General features: G+C 40.2%; 1 protein-coding gene across 2 annotated transcripts in view; it reads right to left on the bottom strand.

Moving 5' to 3' along the window:
• LOC141004440 (guanine nucleotide-binding protein G(q) subunit alpha) overlaps positions 1–21,193 on the bottom strand; it is a 42,998-nt gene extending 21,805 nt beyond the window's left edge. For both annotated transcript variants that reach the window (XM_073475925.1, XM_073475927.1), the window contains exon 1: positions 19,991–21,193. In XM_073475925.1, coding sequence (XP_073332026.1) covers positions 19,991–20,126 — 136 coding nt within the window. In that variant the 5' untranslated portion in view covers positions 20,127–21,193. The remainder of the gene's footprint in view (positions 1–19,990) is intronic.
• Positions 21,194–22,957: the final 1,764 nt, after the last annotated feature.

Raw genomic sequence — 22,957 nt, forward strand, 5'->3', positions numbered from 1 at the left:
TGTCTCTTCCTTCTGCATAGCCAGCCCAATTTTATGCAAGGGCGATCTTTCTAGTGGTGAAATACTTCTTTATTGTTAAATGACCTTATCATTCCATTAAAACAGTCAAAATCTCCCCAAACTCTGTATGTGTATTCAAACACATAAGATTTACATAACTTTGAACTCTGAGTCTTGATAAGAATTTAAACAAAGTCAAAAATACACATGGACAAATGTTTCTGGGCTTAATCGTGGTCTAGCCATTGTCTCTTGTCATCTTGGTTCAAGTGTTCTGAGATGTGAAATGTAACAATGCAATGTAATCATTGTTTTGGCCGTGGTTACTGCAGAGGCTCCACTGACAGTCTGGCTAAGTGGAGCAGCCCAGAGTAACCACATGATGGCTGCACGGCTCACCTCAGCTCGGGTAAACTGAGTTCACTCCTCCAATTTTGTATCACAGTGACCATGCATATGCACATGTGCATAAACACACAGAAAGACCAAGTCATTGAGAAGGAAACTTGCTTGCACATGCAAAGAAAGAAATACGCAGAACCCCACAGTTCCCTTTTATACACCAGCTATTCTAGCAGGTTCTGTGTATATAGACATATTCAGTGAGTAAAGGACTTCTCTAGGCTTGGTGATGTGACGCAAGAGTCAAGATGAAAACATCAGCGTTTCTTACACTGTGGTTATCAACCAAAGAGGAGCATTCAAAAGATGAGGCAGGTAGCGGGTAAACCCAAAATTAACCTCCAGTTTCACCATGCAGCTCTCTCTCCAGAGCAATCCTCCTCTTCCACCCCCATTCCACCACCTATTTTCTTCCTCTACAACCCTGCTCCAGCTCTCCACCACTCATCTCTCCATCTCATTTCTCCCAACATTCAAGTCTGAGTCACCGCAGTTTCAGCTACACGTGTACTCTGGTCTCTACCTTTCACTCTTGTCTTTGTTCCTCTGATCTCAACCTGTGCTGCAACTGACAATTATTTTCATCATGGATTAATCTAGAGATTTCCAAATTGCAATGATTGAACACCCAATATTTAATTCATATATGACAAACTGTAACCAGCTGTTTGGTGTTTTGTTATGGACATTTAACACAATCTTGATATAAATGTCAAAATAAAACGTCTACTGTGCCATAATTATGGAATAAAACTTGCAAAATAAAAAAGAGCACAAGAGTGATGAACACGCCTTTCGTTTTTCCTCCCTTGTAAGAACAAGATAAGCATCAATATACTGCTTCCAGAGGTGAGTAGACTTTAGCCTAAAGATAAAATATGTAGTTTCTGAACACATTTCATGCCAATGATGAGTTAATTCTTGCTAAAAGTACCACACACTACACGCTGCATCCACATAGCTGTGATCATGCTCACAGTGTAAATTTTGTCTTACACTTTAACTTTGTCTTACTCTACACAGGAAGCATAGCATCAGCAGAACAGCAGCAGCCTCAATGCTCCGTCTGTGTCTACACAGGATGCGTTCAGGCACAGTATTGAGCTGTAGGTCACTATCTTTTTTGGCAGTGCTCAGAGCCCTACACACAATCATTGAAGTAACATGTGTAAAAACAGAAGAAAAGCATGAAAATACACTCCAGGTTGTGTTTACGGATGTATTGCACGAGTAAAAGACGAGCACTTCAGCAACCTGTGCAGACAGCTGGATTGATTTAAACAGAAGCATATTTGTTCTTTATGAGATGGATGACCAAAAAACACAGCTGAAACATGTGTGAACATGTCCATGTATACAGACAATAATTTTGGTTTTAGCACAGTATCTAACATGAGTAGTTGTGCATGCTTGACCCAACTACTGATGCTCCACACTGAGAAACAAGTCTACGACAATGCTAGTGGCTCTGAGAGGCTACACGTATTGTACGCCCAAAACATGGACAAAAGTCATTAGAAATCATCCTCTGGGCACCATGAACATATGTACAAAATGTACACAGCAATCCATCCAAAAGGCGGACTGGCTGGGTTTGCCATCCATACAGTCACAATGTTAGTGTGGCCAAAAAAGGGATGCAACACTGTGTGTATTCAAGGGGACATACTGTATGGTTTTCTACAGCCTCCTTGGACCAACAGAGGGACTTACCAGTGCACATCGGGAATTTGAGATACCAAATTGGGGGAAAAAAACCCACACTGATCATGTTTACAGCCACATTGTCTAAGAGAACTGTAGGGACTGATTCAATGATGGAATGTGCTTTGTGTTATAAAGTACAGCTGGTATTCCCAAGGCGACGCTGAAATGTCTTCCAAGGATGATGATGAGAGTCAAGTTTGACTGTCACTGACTGAAGAGCAGAGTTGAGTGTACAGTGAAGGAGTGCCCTCTAACCAGACAGGATCTTTCACTGTGGAAAGCAGGTCAGGCAACATCGGAGTTTCCCCTTCAGACAGACTATGTCTTTGAGAAAGGGACATAAATAGCAATTGTCAAGACACAGCACCAGAGTTCATTTTCTCATTGACTAAAGAGCTGAACAGAAGGGGGGGTGTTACTGGGATGTGAAGGAGTAATAAAAGGAAAATAAATGAGAACATGTCCCTGTTTTCCTTTTCTTTACTGGTTGTTGCTGAGTACATACTAACAAGTTTAAAACTGATGAGCAGAAAAATGTGGACATGAAATGGGTATATCAGCTTTGTTGGTTAATAGAGTGTATTCATGTGTATTTTGAATTTTCCAAAGACACACAACCAGAGGAGAGGGGCATGTCTCTCAGCATGATCAGCTTAAGTCAACAGATCCCATTGTTCTCCTGCCCAACTGGAAAACCCAGCAGAAGCATTTCTCACGGACAAGCTGCTGTACGTTCACTGGAGCTACTCCTGAGGGGTAATGCTAGTTCCCATGGCAACTCCTGTGCTGGACTCATAAATACATGGCAGAAACACCAGCTGATATGCCCAGCTGATAGGCTTTGGTACGTCTCCACAGAGCCCAGTCAGACATGCAACTTTAACGTGCCTTTTTGTGATCCCATAGTGTCCTCGGCCAGTACTCTACTCTTAACCTATGGGAATTATAAAGTTATAGAAGCCATTAATGGACACCGATTTTAAATTGCATCAGCATAGCTCTCCTCCTATAGGGTACTTAAACTTTCTATCTGAATTTATGAACTCTAAAATATATATATTCACATTTATATTCAACTGCCAGTTTGATATGTACTAATGATAACAAATGCAGTCTGATGAATCAGGCCTGCAAAAAATTCTACCATGAAGGCTGTAATAATAATGATGATGATGGAAAATGAAGGTATAATATTGATGATGGAGCATTTTTACTATGTTATTATCACATTTAATAAGAAAAAAAAAAGTTTCTTTACTAATCCCCAAGTGGGAAAGTCACACAGCACACACAGGAGCCATAGACATGCAGTTGCAGAGATATTACAGTCATCGATCTTCTATCAATCTATCGGGGGAGGCAACACACAACAACTCCCCCCTAGGACTGTGCGAAAAAATCTAAGACAAAATATAGTCTCGTATCACGAAAACGACATGTATATCGTACATATTGCCCAGCATGTTCTTGAATTATATATTTTTTTCATAATAATTTTATGGAATCCGTTTTAACAAAAGATTACATTGCACATAGACGTGTGAAGCCCCGTCTCTGGGTGGAACAGTGTTTTTCCTGCATGCCTTGAGACAACCAATGACCAGTGCTATTAGATCTTGGCAAAGCAAGCATGCTGCATGCTTACTGGTTCACTGACACTGATGAGATGAACTCCTTAGATATTGAAAAACTGTATCAAATGACAAGACATTTTTCGATACTCTTGCTTTTTCGAGGCAATTTGGTTGGTGCCATTAAAGTATCGTAGTTCAATACCCAGCCACCAACTGGCACCAGGATTTCAGAGCCAAAGCGGGGAATGCTGGCATGAATCACCCAACCCTAACTGGCACCTCTCCAGCTACCAGTCCACACTCAGTACTGTGGTACATGTTGGACTTGAACTAGCCAACTTCCAGTTCCCAAGCCAAGTCCCCACAGACTGAGCTGTCACCCCATATATCGTACATATAAGCCATTGAAGCAGAACAATGAAAATGATCCTTTGCTGCAGCTCTTAAAACAACTATCATGATAATATAAAGTTAATAAACCCAATTACAAATCAAAAAGCATGTAAAAAGCATATGACAAGTAGCCAAAGTCATGTTAGACAAATCCACTTCACAACATCAGGTAGCAGAGACCCGACAGGCTTACCAGAGACCTTGAGCAATTTTGAAATCCTCAAAACAGCAAAGCTGGAGGGGGCAGGGTGAAGAGAAGCCCAACAATCACATAGCCATGACTGTTAACCAGCGCAGAACCGTGTCACACTGCCTGCATCATGCACTGGGTATTAGTCATTCTGCTAAATAACCATTAACTACAAAGAACAGTTAAAAAATCTTTGAAACAGATCCATTTCATTTGGTCGGGCCAGCTGGAGGCCAGGACAGACATTTCAGCGATGGTTTACATGAAAAGTAATAGCTTGAAGCAGAGTTTGGCATCCACGCTGAAAGGGAAAGAACAAAAGAGAGTTGAGGAGACGAGAGGGAAAGGAAGGAGGTGCAAAGTGTGACAGAGTGAAAGAGAAGGGCGCTCCAAGTAAATGATTCCTTAAAACTTCCTCAAGCACATCAAACAGGAAGCGATGTCCACTTCAGCTCAGTGTTGGAAAAGCCTTTGCTGAAGGCTTGCTGACTGTACAGGAACTGAATGACTGAATGACTGTCTAGTGGCCCCCAGAAACTCCTCCAAGAACATTTTTAGGAACTTAATGTGCATTTTGAACGTAGGAGCATATTTCTGGGTTTAATGCCTGGAACTCTTGGGCCAACTTTGTCATACTGAGCATCACTGGTTTAACAATCAAAAGTTTCAGGACTGCTACACCCAACAGTCTAAAATAGTTTAAATTAGCTCCACTTCGACCAACTGGAACATTTTAGTGCTTCTTATGTTTGATAAAACAACCAAATATTATAAATGAAATATAATACAAATGGGGCAATTCTGTTTAATGAGTAATTTTGCTTTTAATAATTCTGTACTTACACTTGAGATTTTAAATGCACAAGAGAGTCAGTAAGGGAAGGGAGACTGAAACACACAAATTAACGTGTCTGAGTAAGGTGTTAGGCCAGGTGTTAGGTCTTCTGCGTAGATTCTCCAAGACCCTTGAACTTGCTTTCTTACCTCTATTCAAAAATTCTGATGAGTGTACAACTGGCCTCAGATCTGGTGACTACAAGACCAAAAAATATGATTCACATAATTTTCATACTCAAAACATTTAATGACTCTTCCTAACCTGTACGGAAGCATGTGCATTTGTTATGTTTCTTGGTTAAATTTCCTTTAACCTTTCATTTGTCTGCATTCAATGCAATTAGACAAGTCATTAAAACAGAAAAATGCAGTGAGAAAAAAATCAACAGATCCTTGCATAAGAGTAAACAAGTCTTTTGTGTTTAGTATTTTCAAGAATCATTTCCACTACTACTGGTCTCCTTGATTTAATCATCAGACCCGCAAAACAGTGAGTCACAAAACACAATGTAAATGCCCTAAATATGCAACAACGCAATTGCTAATCCATCGTCTAATTTGCCTAATCTTTGTGGTTATGGAGATGGGGTGGAAACACAAATGCACTTAAGGCACTTTTAAATCCCTCTCACTACTCAGTTCTTGAAACAATTTCATCAAAAAGCTGACTGACTCCAGCATCTTCAGACTAAAAAACACTACTTGCCAAACTTTACTGTCTGAGCATGGACTGGCAGCGTCACAATAATACTTGGACTGCCATATTGGCAGATGGTAAAGTGTACAGCTGCTATGGGTACAGTAACTCCTCCTTGCTTGAGAGAGAGTGTGTGTGTGTGAGACAGATAAAAATTGTTTCATATCCATTTCCCATGTCACTGTTCCCTTTCATGAGATAGATGGAACCACTCCGCCTCCCAATCCTCCTCCCACTGGTTATATGTATAGCTACAAGGCAGCAGAGACAAGACCACATGGGACAAATAAAAGAAAAAGAAATTAGTAATAGGTGGAAAACATGAGCCTTCATCAGAAAGGAATTGGGGGAAAAAAGCTGTGGAGAGTAACGATGCACTGTGTTTTATAAAATCATTTCTGCTACAGTAGTACTGCAGATATTATCAGCCAAAACTGACTGACAGAGATATTAACACTTAATCATCAATACTGTACGCCATAAATCTATAAAATGAGTGAACGTGATAAAAGCAAAATCCTTACAATATACTGCTTTTAAATACAACTGCAACCATAACTTATTTTAATTATTGGTTACTTTTGATGATTATTTTTCTTAATCAATTTATCATTGATAAATTGGTCAAAAACTCTATAGGTATTAGGTTTACAATAATAGAAAAAGTAAGGAAGGAAAGGAAACCACCAACTATTCACATTTGAGAAGATGAAAACATTGAACTTTCGGGATTTTTACTTTAAATAAATGACAAACAATAATCAAATTATTGTCTAATGATCAACTAGAAACCAAATGCTTCAGCACTACCTGAAATAGAATCAATCTTCAATTTTATGTTACATTTTTTCACAAATATTGAATTTTTTATTATATTTTAACACTGCTGTTCTGTTGTATTAGAATGCTTTATATTGCCTGGAGTTCCTGTACAGCATTACACTGTGAGGTGCTCCTGTAATTTTGTCCCATCTGTGCACTGCAATTTAACAACAGTAGAAACATTACTGTGATTACAAACTACTTCACACGCAGAATCAAGCTGAGAAATGTGTTGTTTGTTTACAATAATTTGCAGCATGAGTTGCAGAAGCAGAACAACACACCTGAGCAAATTCTGGTATGAGCCTGTTGAAAAATGACACATTTATTCTTCAACTATAAAATACCCTGCCTCTTTCTGGTACATATGTTAGACATATCTCATTTAGAAGGGAAAAAAACACAGCCATCTCCTAGTTCAAAATGCAGCAGATGGACTAGTGGGCACCAGGGACCAACCAGACCAGACCATTCCTCAAACTAACCGTCCATGTCACGGTATGTGCAGATATATCTTAATCTACTCACTTCAAAGACAGTTTGAATGACTTGAGTTTGTCCTGTACTGCATAGGGAAGTTTGAAGTGGACGGTATGAACACATCTAGATCTCTGCTGACTGAAAGAATGAGAAAGAAATTGCAGTGCAGGATCTCTTTTCCAGTTCAGAGAAATTCCTGGCATATTTTTCCTTCTAAAAGGACTTTGATGTCAATATAATAATTTTCTCTATTTTGGTTCCCATTTAATCAAAATGTTAGTTGTGCTGGAACTGCAGCAGTTCCAACTGGAGGCAGGATTTGCAGTTTGCAATCCCTCAACTAACTGTGCACCCTCTTTAGCTTCCTTCTTCCTAGTCCAAGACTTAGCTGGGATCTTGCCCACTGCTGATGTGTTGCTGTGTAAAGATACAAAAGAGCTTTTTGTTTTTTGAGGTATCCAGACCTGTTTGATTTCCGTATGCACACACACAGGCACTAAACTGATCAAGCAAGTGCTACAACTTGTAATTAATTCATACGCTTTTAAGATCAGGTCTTTAGGTTGAAAGTCAAACTGAAACAAGCCACAATTCTGTCTTTTATAACTGTCTATAACTGTAGAAGTTATATTTTTATTTCATTCTTGACAATAAAAAACATCAGTCTCCTCAGACATGAACCAGGACATTAAGTGATGCGAGACGGTGTTAATGGGGGCGACACGGATCCGTAATAACAAGTCAGACAGGTGGTGACATGAGAAGCACTGGGCAGTCTTTCACAGGCCCGACTGCCACATAACTGCTGAAACTTGGGGCGTGTCAACATCAGTTTGCTCAACCAACAGAGCCGCCAGACAAACAGTACAGAATTGCGAACACCTACCTGTCTTGCCTTCGTACCACACTGTGAAACTCAATTTTTCATCTACCAGGCACAGAGGCTTAGGACTGCATACGTAAGACTCTGACAAAAAATTGAAGGGATGGCTGATCCTGTACAGGTATACTTCTATCACACATACGCAAAGTGGACTAACAAGTCCTTTTATACATCAGAGCAATGAAGGATCACAGGCTCCATTATGGCTGGCAATGACATTAGGCGAGGGCATTAAAATTAGTTCAAGATTTTGAATTCTGTAATGTTAATAAATACAAATGTAAGTAAATCCTGCCATGAGCAGATTTCCTTCATATGTTTGTCTATGGTACTTTTCACAACATGGTACACCTGTTGATATAAATGGGGTGGGCAAATATACTAGGGTTGTACCGATCCGATCACGTGACTCGGAAATCGGGGCCGATCACGCCACTGAAGACTCGATCGGGACTCGGACGTTACGACCCGATCAGAGATCGGTTTTATATATATTTATTTAGTCATTATTTGTATTAGATTGTTGATATATGGGCTATTGGTGATTCAAAATAAAAAAAATAAAATGAGTATTTACTACCACCGTTTACGACATGCGCATGCGCAGAAGACCAGCACGCCAGTTTGTTTTGAAGCGGAGTGGCGAGTTGTGGCGCACCATGTCTGCTGTGTGGAAGTATTTTAAAGTGAGTGACGAGAACGATGCAGTTGCAAACTGTCAGATATGTAAATTTGGGATATCGAGGGGTGGTAAAATATAATAAAAAATAAGGGACACCTTGGATAGTTTTCTTCGATCTTTTTAATTTTTTAAATGTATTATAAGAGTATCGGATCGGGACTCGGTATCGGCAGATACTCAAAAATCAAAGGACTCGGACTCGTATCGGGGGCAAAAAACCCTGATCGGAGCATCCCTAAAATATACATCTAAATACAATGCAATCCAACAGCAGCACACATTACAGGCTCAAAATTAGCATAACGCTCTAAAACAGCTTAATAAATCTATAAAATAAGATTATAACCTTCCTGAATTTATTCCAAGACTGTTCCACCGGGCTGCATTAGTTCTAGGTAGGTGTACTTGTACACTGATCAGCCACAGCATTAAAGACACCTACTTAATTTTGTGCAGGTTCCCCTTGTGCAGCCAAAACCGCTCTGACCTGTTGAGGCACGGTCATAAGACCTCTGGGGGTGTCCTGTGGTGTTTGGCATTGGGATGTTTGTTATGGATCCTTTGGGTCCTGTATATTGGGGGGTGGGGCCTCCATGGATCAGACTTGTTCTAGCACGTCCCACAGATGCTCGATCAGATCTGGGGAATTTGAAGGCCTGGTCAACACCTTGGGCTCTTTGTCGTGTTTCTCAAGCTGTTCCTGAGCAGTTTTCATGGTGTGTCAGGGCGCATAGTCCTGCAGGGGGGGCACTGCCATGGCAATGAGGGGGCATAGTTGGTCCACAATGGTGTTTGGATGGGTGGTGTGTGTCAAGAGCCATCCACATGAATGCCAAAACCCACGGATTCCCAGCAGAACATTGCATTGTAACAGGATCATTGTTATCCACATCCCCCGTCAGTGATTTTAAGGTTGTGGCTGATCAGTGTATATGCCTTGATGAGAACAAAAACCCTAAAAATATTTACAATAAATTAAATGTCACCGTGAAAAGCAGCAAAGCCAAAAATGTAGGGTAAAGCAAATGTAAAAGACTTATTATCCCAATCATGAACAATAGAAACAATGTCTCTCCTGTTGACAGGAAATTAGGTGCCACACAAGTCACATTGGATCAAGAAATGCCTGTGTAATGAAAATGTATTCAGTATCCCATTGATAGCTGGTTGACAGGTTTTGATCTGTTCTGACACAATTTACTGCTAAACTGAATTGAATTAAAAGTGCATGTGACTTTCATGGTGGATAGAAAACTTTTTGAACATAAAACAAAAATGTATTTGGCTGAACTAACAAGCAGTTAGTTGGCACAGTCACACCAGAGTACCAGGCCAGGCCGTATGAGTCTAGCAATTTGAGATTTCTGGGAAATCAGCTCACGTGGGTGATGATTAGCATTATGAACCCTGGCTGAGAGTCAGTCTGTGCTGTTAGACATACAGTTGTGGGAGTAAGGATACAGGAAGGCATCTGCCAACTCTGCCTTGAGCTCTGCTACGGTGCCTTTGTGGACGGCTGGGATACCACAGGGTGGCCTGATGGCCCACAATGCTCCTATACATATACACACTCTCACACAAGTCTCTTTTGGGTCATTTTATCATATTTGCGTGTGGGTATTCTGCATCTGTATGGTCTGCAATTTTGTTATTTCTACAAAACCCTGCCATGCCTGCCGTTACCTTGGCAGCAGCTAACAGGGATCCAAATAAATATCGCTAACACAGGGCTTATCTGCTTGGCTTCCAGTGGGACTTACTAAGTGAAACTATAATAGGTGTACGTAGGCTCCATGCATGAGACATCCTTGGGTGTTGCCAAAAAACAAACACTCATTAACCCAGATACTACCGACCTGTTTGAGCGGTGTGCACATTGACAGATGAAGTGTGTGCTCAGTGTGTGTGCATATATACAGTATATACTGACTCCCATTTCAATTATGAGTTCAGGTAAATATCCTGTACTGCCTGCAGCCTTCATTCATTCATTCAGGTGTACAGAATGTCCTTCTGATGTTGTGGATTTGAATCCGGCTCATAGCCAATGCTGGGTCCCCTCTTTTTCTGCCATTCACCAGTAAAAAAAACTAAATCCAGAAAACTCAAAAAAACATTTCTGGAGCTTCACAGCAGCATTCTCCTAAACAACTGAACTAGATGGGGACTGTGTGGGGGGGGGGGGGGGGGGGGGATCCAAAATTGATTTGAAAAAGACATTACTAACGCCATTTTTTTAAAGCTGAAAATGCAATTGAAGCTGCTGAGCTAAAAGTGTTAAAAGCGCACCCCATTTGAAGTGGGTTCATGAGCTTGAGCGTTTGTCAAGGTGTGAATAACGTCTTTTCAAATCAATTTGGGATCTCAGGGCCTTTGGGAGACTCGGAATGCACTGGAAGAGCTGTATGGAGCATTTCTGAGGTTTTATTTTGGTTATTTTTTTTACATTTTAAAACAAGTCTCCATCTATTTCAGTTGTATAGGAGAATGTGGCAACGCTGTTTTGCTGTGAAGCTCCAGAAATGTTTTGTGGATTAAGAAAGTTCACCCAACTTTCCATCGGTATGGGGGTGAGAAGATAATGACTGAATTTTCCTATGTGGGTGAAATTATCCTTTAATACCCAGACATGCTGTGACTACAAAAGGGTGTATGACAAAACTATTGCATGGGAGCTTTAAGTTTTCAGGTGTGGTTCTCTGTACTATACATAGAATGGCTGCTGAGTCATGCATCAACACCTTCTCTCTAAAAATGAATATACAGTATATGTAATGGTTTTACCTGACATTAGCGTTCTTTTGACACTGATCACAGAAAAACTTTTCTTCCATGTACGTGATTAGGGTTGCATGGCATGGTAAAAATAATTATACTGCTATTATTTTGACAGATATTATGATTGCAATATGATTCACGATTAGTGGGGATGATCACTTTTGCATCATTCATTTTATTTTCACAGATAAAACTTAGAATCATGATGAGGTCACGTTTATTGGTATCTGCACTAAACAAACATGTTTTAAGCGCGGGTCAACCGCTAGAAATCGCCTATTGAACCCATTCCCACTTCCCAGGCAAGGCAGCCCGTCTGTGCTGTGTATCTGAAGCGTTACATTGTACGTCACTGACATCACATTTCACATCATAAATGCAGCGAAAAGAGTTGTAACAGAAGAGAAAAGAACAATAGACCCATTGTGAAAGAAGTGTCTGTACAACGGTGGATAAATATATTTTGAGTGGTGCAACCTTCGCGAAATGAACAGCCGCACGCTAAAATTATTTTATCCCCCTTCAAGTTAGCCGAGTGATTAACCGGAAGTTAGCCGGCTCGGTCAGCAATCCAGGTATTTTCATAGCCAGGAAGCTTTTTTGCCTTCAAAACACCACTGTAACGCTGGGTCCAGTAATAAAACGTCCTTGATAGACCGCATCCCAAATTCCTTCCTTATTTACGCGCCACCACCGGATGTTGATAACGTGTCATCACTTCGCTCAGCAGAATTTAACATGTTCACCCAGGACTTGCGTTTACATTAAAGCCGAGCCGAGGTGATAAAAACCTGTGTCTACTGCAGAGTCAATTGACCCGGGTGTAAATGGCGAGTTTACACACTCCCATTGCACACAAAAGCCTGATCTTAGTGGGTTTAAGTGGGATTTTTATCCAGTGGAAAAGGGATATAATAAAGAATTTTGCAGAGTCTCTACCACATCGCTTACAGGCACACCACTTGTGTTCTCAAATATAACACTAAGCTTTGGCTCTGCTGCCTGGTGATTAGTCCAGTCATCACAATTTACTCTACTACACAGTTCTGGCTATACAATGTTAGCACAAGTGAGCTATAGTCAATAATCAATATCAATCTATTGCTTTTAATCTTGTAGCTTACTAGTCCTGACCTGTAACTAAACCTTGACTGAGAGACCAGATAATCATTGTCTTGTTTTAAAATTATCAGGGCCATCTTAACTGTATATCGTCTGGTCTGTGTGGTTTAGGTTGCTGCTGGAAACACGACGTTCATTTCGTGCAAGCGTATGTGAACTGGTGTCCACACACAGGGCTATCTTTCCAAGTTGGCATTTATCAAACGTAATAAATAACGCGAGTTGTCTCACGTTTTTCAGGCACAGAGTCACAGAACAGCGCTGCAAGTGGCTGGTAAATAAAACATAGACAGGAAGATAGAGGGTATGTGCTGCCCGGCTAGGTTAACAAGACAGACAAACAGATTGACTACAAGCACATCAACTTAACATTACTGTTAGAGACCACAAGTTTACCTGACAGCTGTTCCTCTAAGTCTGTATTATGTTTTTTTCTTTCCATGACCAAAAGATATAGCTAGTTTCACCTCACTGAAGTTGTTGACACAGCTTTGACACGAGGGGGAGGCGGCGTAATTTGCGGGCCTCGAACCGGAGTATGTGTGTGTGAGCATGCGTGTTTGAGCACAGAAGGGGGCTGGGCTGTAGACTGACTGGGAGTGGGAGACGCTTTGCCAAAGCAAGGATGCGAAACACTAGAGATCTTCAGCGCTAATATTAGAGGTGAAAATCATGTCTAGATCAATATGAGACCATGGCGCAGCAAATTAGACTATGGCAGGCCGCCAGAGTCTTGTTAACTTATGGGGAACACTGAAATATATGGTGGGTGATATGGCTCACTTTCTACGTTTATTTTTTTCTGACATTAGCATGGGCTGTATGATGCTCTGCTCAAAACTCTGCATTTTTCTGGTGGCCCACAGCTTCCTGAAAGCACTGAATAACCTAATCAAAGGCTATTAAATGTCAAGATATAAAAATTAATTTGAAAAAGAAACTTACACACATACAATGGTCAGCATTGTATGTTTTTGAGGAAAAATTTGAGACTTAGTGTGGAAGAGGGAGGGACTGCACCACATTTTATTTAGCTTGGAAAATACTTGACTCAGGATCATTTTAAACTAAGATATTGTAATTTTGTACATGTATTTGTATTATGTATTACACAAACTGATGGAAGAAAAAAGGTGATTTAAATGGTCCTGATTTGCATGCTTTGTCCTTTGGAGAAGAAGAAACACATTTGTGTAGAGTACATCAGTACAAGTTTTACAGGTTTCTTCATTCATGTGACAAACTTAACCTTCAGTCAACAGTGGGTCCACACTGGAAAAATGAAACTCACTGTCATGAGTCACTGTTTGCACACTGTCACAATACGTAACATCAACTGTTCTTTATCTAACACCATCTTTTTACTTTCATTATAACAAGAGACGTTCATGTGACGTTATTACACCATCCTCCAGTCATAATTACAGTCCTTGTTATAACAGAGAGTGGCAGGGATGACTTACGTTTGTAGGCTAACCCAGAAATTAGCATCACCCTGGTTACATCGGAAAGAAAAGCCTATTGGATTTCTCAGTTGGATTTTGGACTACTGCAGAAAATAAGCTCTGTGGCAAACGCAAGTTTATGATACTTACTATGTTCAGCAAGATAATCTGAACAACAATTTAATGATTTTTGAAGCACAAATGCAATCGCCAGAAGTAAAAACTTGACATCGTGGACCGATGACTTCAACATCCCAACTAAGCATCTTTCTACACTATAGTATACACACGTGACTATAAATTGATCAATCTACGAGTTCGAAAGTTTCAGTTAGAATAGTTTGTCACTTAAGTTCACCTGTAAAGACGGACTAGTGAGTAGATGAGTCTCTGTGTTTGGAGTGATGACGTTTAATGTCCCCAACAACCTCTGGAGTCTCATTTAGCCACTTGTTAGCAAGTAACATGTAAACACGTTATAATTCACACGTGTTGTATTAACTGACAGATTTTATGTCGTAGAACAAAACGTGAGACTCTCTCAAGCCTGTGTTACCCACAGACCTTATATTTCATGCATGTAACACGAGACCCATTCAAAAAACCCACCGACTTCAAGATAAGGAAACCGGGCCGGAAGGGCAAAAGTGCTCATTCATTTCCAGCTTTTAGGACTCACTCCTGTGTCACTGTGTAGAATGATGAGATATTTTCACAAGAACATGAAACTCTATAGTCATAACCAGAAAAGAGTGCTTTTCATAGAAACTTATCAAATTCAAGATCAAGGGGAAACGAAAGCATGTTACAGACCATTATCATATCACAGGAACTTCACTTATCAGAGATCCCCTGTATACTCTAATGTGCTTTAATTAGGTAAGACACCAACGTTAAAATCAACCTCAGCAGTTTGAGACAGTTGCACTAATAAACAGTCATTTCCACATTTTGAAAAAACAAAAAAGATCCTATTTACTGAGGAAAGCTCACCAACTGGTGTTGTAACTGCAGCTCCCTGGGCTCCGGCTATACACATTTACTTACTTGTGACTTTCATTAGCTACAGAGCAGGCGGCACAGCACTCCTTTGACCCTAGCTAACCACACTACTGAGGAAAGCCAGTCTGTTGCTGATAAACAGCTGGAATAATTGCCTCCGCTCCAAACGTTAGATGAAACCAACAATGCTGCTTGTAGGTCGCAGATAAGCATTTCAGACAACTATAAGCATTTAAATAATAGATTTTGAGCCTTATATGCAATTAAAAACAGAGTAGTCAACAATTGTGAGTCAGCAGTGTGAAGGTTGAATATTTCCAGCTGAAAACTGAAATATTTGGTTACAGCTGCAATGTTTCTGCTCTACCAGCAACATCAGCAAGCAAATCAACACAACTGCATTTAAGATTGTTATTTTTCCCCCCAAATCAGTGACAAAAATATGAAATCCAACACTGAAATTAAGAAGTCACAAGCCATTCTAGACAAAAGATTGAAGACATGATATATATGCAGCCAAAAACATAATAAAAAGCTACAGTAGGCGTAAAGGTCTATAAAAGGATCAAAGAAGTCCATAATAGGTTCCAAATGAAGTGAGACAACCAGAGTGCACTATAACTCACATTGTAGCTGGATAGTGCTTAGATCCTTTACACACAAGCTTAAATAATGTGACAGCAGACTCCCACCACCAGCTGAAACAAAAATGGCTCCTGCAATTTGTACTTGAGCATTTTCATAAAAAAAATAATAATTTGGGTTGCTTGGACAGAGAAGGGATCTCTTCCAAATCAATCTCTTTCGATGAGTCACCACCATCCCAGCATCTCATCTGTGAGCAGGAAAAGCAGGACAATAACAATACGTTTCTCCTCCGCCAACAACACTTTTATATTTCTAATCAATGTGTGGCAATATGGGGACCAACTAAACCAACAGATGCCTTTTGTGTGTTGCCAGCCATGAACTCACAAGCAAGGCCATTTATAAGTAGAGAAGTGCTTCAGTGACACTGAGACGTCATATTACACCAAACTATCAACAGACTCCAGTAGTTTGATATCTCTGTTGTATTAGTTACATAGCTAAGCTTAGTGTAGATATATCTGGTTTATCATACAATAACTGTGGTCTTGGTGACCTTGAAACTGCTGGTTATCAACATTCATAAGGTACTTTGACTCATTCAGCAGCCAAATGTGTAATGGTATCTAGAGCCCAATGATAAATCTCAATCTGATCCGTTTTATTTTTAAATATCAATATTAGTAGTGGCTTCAGAAATCAGGTATCAGTCTGGCTGCAGCAGTATAACAGTCCTCTATTCAAATGCCTCATTTAAACTTTACACATGGGGTTTGATAAAAAAAAAAGTCTGTACAATAACGCAAATCCCATTTCTAGTTTTTACCCCTGCCCCTTGTTTTCGAGTGACCCCTCGCCCCTCAGAACAGAGTTACAAGGAGCAGTGGTTGAAAGTTCCCCCTATGAAATGGGACACCCCTTAATGACCGTCATATGTAATCAGTTATTGTTAATGGCATTTACAAACGTGATCAGACATTTCCAATATGTCGTCTTCAGCTGTGGTGATTTCTCTTGCATTACTGTGGCAATCCTGGTATTATCACAATGCCATTTGCCATTTCGCTGATGGAGACAGAAAAGCAATTTGTTCACAACTTCATTCTATCAACAAAGTCATAAAAAGCAAACAAACAACACAGCTTCATTAGTTTCACTGCTGGACTGAAGTTACATTTCAGTTTTCATATCCCATTAAAAGGGACAAACAAAACTGAGCAACAAAATTGTAATGTTAGCTAGCTGGCTAGTTACCCTGACATGAGCAAACTAGAGTAGTAGCGATTATTTTATGCTGTTGTGATAAAGAAAAGGACAATAACACATCGAAAAGATTTGAACAGTGCCTCTGAAAAAACTCCAACTGGAGGGCCATGTAGCTATAACTGGTTGCCCTGCCACTCTATCCCAACAAGAACTGGGACACCCTAGGTGCTTTTTTTTGCAAAGTGGTAGGGGCAAGGGGTGTACTGGGATTGGGCCATAACCCAACATATGTGTCTGACTGCATCCATCTTGGTTATCCCCCCACACTACAGACCAGAGGGTCATGGTAATGCACCTGAAGCTGCTTGGTAATAGCTAAAAAATAATGCACTTTGGCAGTTTCCACATTCTACTTTACTCTTCTTGTCCCTCAGGAAAAAGTTGCCCTGTACTGTAGGTAAAACACAGAAGACAGACTTTGACCTAAACCTAAAAAATATAATTGTTACAAAATATGTAAAGATATATAGTAAAAAAACAAAACTATGCAGCTCACTTTTAAATTGCACAAAGGTTTAAAAACTCACAGACGCAAAATGCATTTATGAATAAAGTTTTGCTCGTCCTGACGGGCTCTCATTCACACCACTTCCCCACCCATACAGTTTAATGCTCTCTCACTCACAGATACCATACAGAGCTGATTAGAATCACATTAAAGCTAGGACAGCTCGTTGTACATTCTGTATTAACATACGTCAAGAAATCACTGAAGCCGCCTTCTTAGTGACTTTTTGAATGGGAGAATTTCAGTGTACAGCTGGTTCATTACAGCTTCCACAAACCGCTTACTGATGTATTTGAAATTAAAAGGAGTAAGATCAGGTATGACAGACAGAAGGATTGACACCTTTTCATCATCTTGCTAGATTACTTTAACCACCTTCTGAGTCATTTAATGTGCAGGAAGTGGCTAAATCTAAAATGGGGTTGATGGCCAATTATGGAGATGTCTTCCTGTCCCATCCCACCACCCCGACTAGTAATTGTTCCATTGAAATCCAAATTTAAAATGTTTTTGTGAATACAGTTTCTATATGGATCTATCTGCAAAGAATGTAAAGCTCCCCTGACGTTCTGACAGTGATTCGACATATCATAAACACTAACTGTGCAAGAACAGGGACAAAAAACTGTTGTTTCTTATAAACTACTGTTCTGTTCAATGTTGGAAGTTGTTGCAGCTGTGAGTGGGTGCATCTTTAAAACCAGAAAGGGTTCAGTCACATGAGACGACAAACCATGGAGATGCTTAAATGTCCTTATAGCATGATACTGAATCCCTGCTAGTTCTAGTGATGCCGTTTTGCAGCTAACCCTAAACATAACTGTGGTGCAGAATAGGCAAAAGAATAGCTGTCCCCATCAACACAACATCAAATCAAATGCACAATTGCTCTGCTACTCCTCTTTAAAAGTGAAAATTAGTCTGAATGGCACAGTCTATTCTCTGGAGAACAGTTATTTTCCAGGGAGGGCCACCTCAGTCGAGCCCTTTTCTAGACCAGACACCAAGAGAATGCTGTCTCCCTTGCAGCAGCCTTAATTAAAACCCAACTCTTTTTAATTATTTAAGTCATGTTTTACAGGCTGATAAAACTACAGTAATGAAGAAGACGACTACAGTAAGGGTTTTAATTAGAGGGAACTGTTGACAGCTCGTCATGAAAAGCGTTACCTGGCCAAACTTATACTTAATATATAATCCAGAGTAAGTCCTATAGTCCTGACTGGCTACTAATAAACAAATATCACTATTAAATTCAGAGGCTAACGAAGTAGATTTCTATGACCTTAAACAGAAAAGTTATATACAGCAACAGACTATTAAGGTTGTGTTACAATTCTTTTTCTACCATAGGTGTGCGCCTATAGGAAAATCCTGTGATTTGTATGTTCGCCATCTGGCGTCTTCGCCATTGCTGCAGTGGCAATTGAGTATATGCTGTTGCCTGCTGACAGTGACAACAGAATAGGGTGTTGCACCAAAGATGTTAGATGGTGTCCTCATTTATATGAATGATGATCTTAAAATTATTCAGATTATACATGGAAGACACTGGTTACAACAATTGTCCAAATGGATGATAGAGAAAAAAATCTGACCATCTGCCAAATTTCAAATGGTGATGGTGTGTTCAAATGAGAACTGTGTTTAATCATAACAAACCAGTGACATTAGTAACAAACAAAAAAAAAATGTGTGGGTAGTCAAGATTATTTCATTAATCCCCTGGCAACATAATGCCAACTAGGTCTGCAGGTAACCCATAGACAGTCAAAATTACAATTAGGATCAACAATAATCATAACTTTCTTGATCGGCTTTAGTCAAATATCTTGGTTCTCTGCATGGCAAGGGAGGTAAAAGGCATGTGAAATCCGTTTTTTTTTAACCAAAGTTGAAGTTTACCACTACTCTTGGAGCAGCTGTGATCCGCAAAGGTTCTTCCTGATTTCCCGAAGAGTAATGTTACACAATAAGGAAAAGTAAAACTAGTGACAGCTTGCATTGAAATGCGTGGACATTGCAGCAAGACGCTAGCGCAGCGATGACGACGTGTCTACTTCTGGTACTTTGTTGTATTTGCTTATAAAAAACTTGTGAGTTTCGTGAGTTGTAGCAAATGCTCGCCACAACCAAATGAAGCCTGAAATCAGAACAGCTACATGCTGCTTAAATGATTAAGATCATGTAGTGATGACAATCTCCTGTCTCTGTCATCTTGTGGGTGGTCATATAACTTGTCATCAACCTGACAGTCAATGCTGTAGGGAAATATATGAGCCTTGAAGGTAAAAGAAGAGATGCAAGATATATATATATATATATATATATATATATATATATATATATATATATATATAAATATAAATATAAATATAAATATATAGCTTGTTTAAATTCCTGAACCACATCTAAGTTCTGATTTGCATATCACATCATAGGCAAATCCTGCGGTGACCAGGTTAATGCAGCGTGTGCAGTTGTGGCTGCAGTGTTTTGCATGTCAAACCTTTACGGTTCAGTCAAATCAATGAGGTTAGGCACTGACTGGTTTGTGTGTGCATCAGAGTAGAGATGAAGTGTCTGTGAACGCTTTTAAATGATGCAGGCTTACCCAGCAGAAGAAGCTTCAGCTCCCTTCTCGCATCCCTCTTGTCTCGCCGGAGTTGTTTCTCGATCTCAGCGTTGATTCGTTTGGACTCCTTCGCCTCCTCACTCAGGCAACAAGCCATCATGGAGTCTAAAGTCATCACCGCATGAGCTAAAAAGCCCGTCTGACAAAGGACGCCGGGCTAAACCTCACGCAAAGTATCAAATAAATGAAACCCTTTCAGTCCGTTTTCAACAAGTTATATCCAGTTATATCGAGCTTGGTAGGCTTGGTGCAGAATCTGGCCTTCCTTCTTGGTGAAACTGCTGTCAAGTGTCAAATATTTGACAGCTTAGTCAAAGTCTCGTGTAAATCCTCAAGCTACAGGGACTGACAGCCGATCACAGGAAAAATACAATGCAACATGTCCGCAAGCATCTTAGACAGCTACCCACGGCGTAAATAACCATTTTATTTGATGCACTCTCCAAAAGAGCTGCAATTACTTTGGTTAACTCGCTGACTAGCTTGTAAGCTAAATGCTGCTTACGTTATAACCAAGCTAATGTGACAAGTTTATGGATTTTCAGTGTGCCAACACTTTCCAATCGCTTTCCCGCGAAGATGGTTAGCCCGTAAGCCTAACACTCATTAATTTAATTTAAAAAAATTTATTTCAAACTACCAACTTCGGTCCCAGAGACAGCGGGACACAACTGGCTGCCACTGCCACATTTGTACAATCCCTCCGCAGGTTGCCCGGCCGAGTACAAGCCTAGCCGCCCCGAAACCAACACTGTACGCCCGCGCAGTGACAATGAGCGCCCGTCAAACTGTCCATCTACCGAACAAACACACAAGGCTGGCACACTGTCTCAAGCACTCGACGGTCGATAACCCGTGTTGCGATCCGAATAACAATCCCGCTGTATTACAAATGCGCTCAGGGGCAGTTTTCCTCTTGCAGACCAAGGCACCCAGTGACCAGAATGGGCAGGCTAATTGTTAGCTAGCTAGGTTAGCTCAGCTAGCCATCCCTGGAATTGCATCCAACTGCCTAAAACACAGAAAGCTCGGCCTGACACAGGACCTTCATTGTATTCAGCTAGTGTTCTCCAAACAGACCTCGCCAGGACCAAACCGTCAAAATGCGAAAACGTCAACCTGACAGTCAAATGGACCCTTGGAGTCCGTGCATTTTATCGCTCCTGGTATTTTTTCCTGGTGGTGGTGATAGCTCTTCGTCACCCACTCCTCAGCCCCGGTGTGGCGCTGCTGCTGACGTCGCTTGGGATATGATTGATTGACAGAGGCAGAGCGAATGAGAACTGAGCTTGAGGGCGTTGTAGGCGGGACTTTACTGATGGTTAATTTCCCAAGTTTGCTTGAGAGGAAGTCTTCCTCTCGGAGGCGTGTCGGCGAAAGCAACTGGCATTTGGCTGGACGGGCAACGCCCATCTCCTGTCAAACTCCAGCACACACACACACACACACACACACACACACACACACACACACACACACTGTGTTCATCCTGACTGTCACAGCTGTCAAGACTAAGAGTATTCAAACATATGTCTGCAAGCAGCGGTGGAGAGAATCTAAGTACATTTACTCAAGTACTAGCCTACCATTTCCAGCTACTTGTATTTCATTTCCATGTTTTGTTTCTTAACAGTTCTCCTACTCACTAGAGAATTAACACAGTATTTTTTTTAAAAGTAAAGATTATGTAAAAACCCTAGTAATTAACTCCTACCCAAGTGATCAATCATTGATTCCTACCTCTCAGGTTCATCTTGCTTTGGAGCGGACCCTGCCCCCAAACTGTAAAACCGCTAGACCTAAGTCTGTTTAACAGCCATGTGAATCAAGTCATTTGGTCCCAAGTCTCAAGCAAGTCCCAAGTATTTTTTTCCTGGGCAAGTCAACTCACAAGTTGTGTCAGGTCAAGTCGAGTCACCCCTCAAAACACTGCAGTATCTGGTCTTCATAAAGAGAAAAGACAATGTATTATAAACCTATTTCATAGCATTATTTGACAATTTATTTAACCTGTTCAAAACATATGACAATGAACTGAGTTTGTTTTATAATTTCATATTATATTCAGTAAAATAAATGTAATTAAACAAAAAACAAATGACTTTATTAAAGCAAGTCATTTATTTTTTGTCAAGTCAAGTTGCAGGTCATCAAAACAATGACTTGAGTCGAAGTCATAAAGACTCGAGTCCACAGCTGCTATTTCAACCAGCCTTCCTGACCAGCTGCGCCAATAAAACACTACATACATATTGTTTCATCAATATTAACAATCTAATAATGTAATATGTAATTATAGGATACTCACGTTGGTTAAGTGAGTAGCTACTTTTAATCTGAATACTTTAAGTTTATTTAGCTAAATTGCACTTCTGTATTTTTACCTTTGTAGGATTTTGGAGAATTTATAAATTGCTGTATTCATAATGAGTATGCCATCCACATTGTCACCAACACAGAGCTTAACGCAACATTTTCTGCTAAATTGGCATCAATATTAGGAGAAAACTCTGCAAAAAAAAATATAAAAAAGTGGAGATAAAAAAAAAAGTTCATAAAACACATTTTGTATTAAAAAAGAAGCAGCCATGGTTTGGTCCACATGCAGTTAGCAGTGATGGAAAAAGTATTCAGACTCCTTCGTAAAAATACGAGATGAAAATACTCCAGACACCTCAGAAGCCACCCCAAAACTTCCGGCCTACTGCAGAACAGAAACATTTGGTTTCATACTGAGTTGCTTTTACTCCTGTGTTTGCATAAAGCTGGGTGAAAAAATCAAAAAGTAGTGAAACGATTGTGGTGCATGTGCACACAAGCAAAATCAGGCTGCCATCCTGATACACTACTACTGTACCCTATGGAGCCCTTGAGGGGTCAGGTGGGTCAAGTTTTTTTCTGAACTACTTTGCGATCCCTTCCAATATTTTTAGTCACTTTGCAATA

This window comes from Pagrus major, chromosome 11 (genome assembly GCF_040436345.1).
Source record: "Pagrus major chromosome 11, Pma_NU_1.0".
Classification (NCBI taxonomy): Eukaryota; Metazoa; Chordata; class Actinopteri; order Spariformes; family Sparidae; genus Pagrus; species Pagrus major.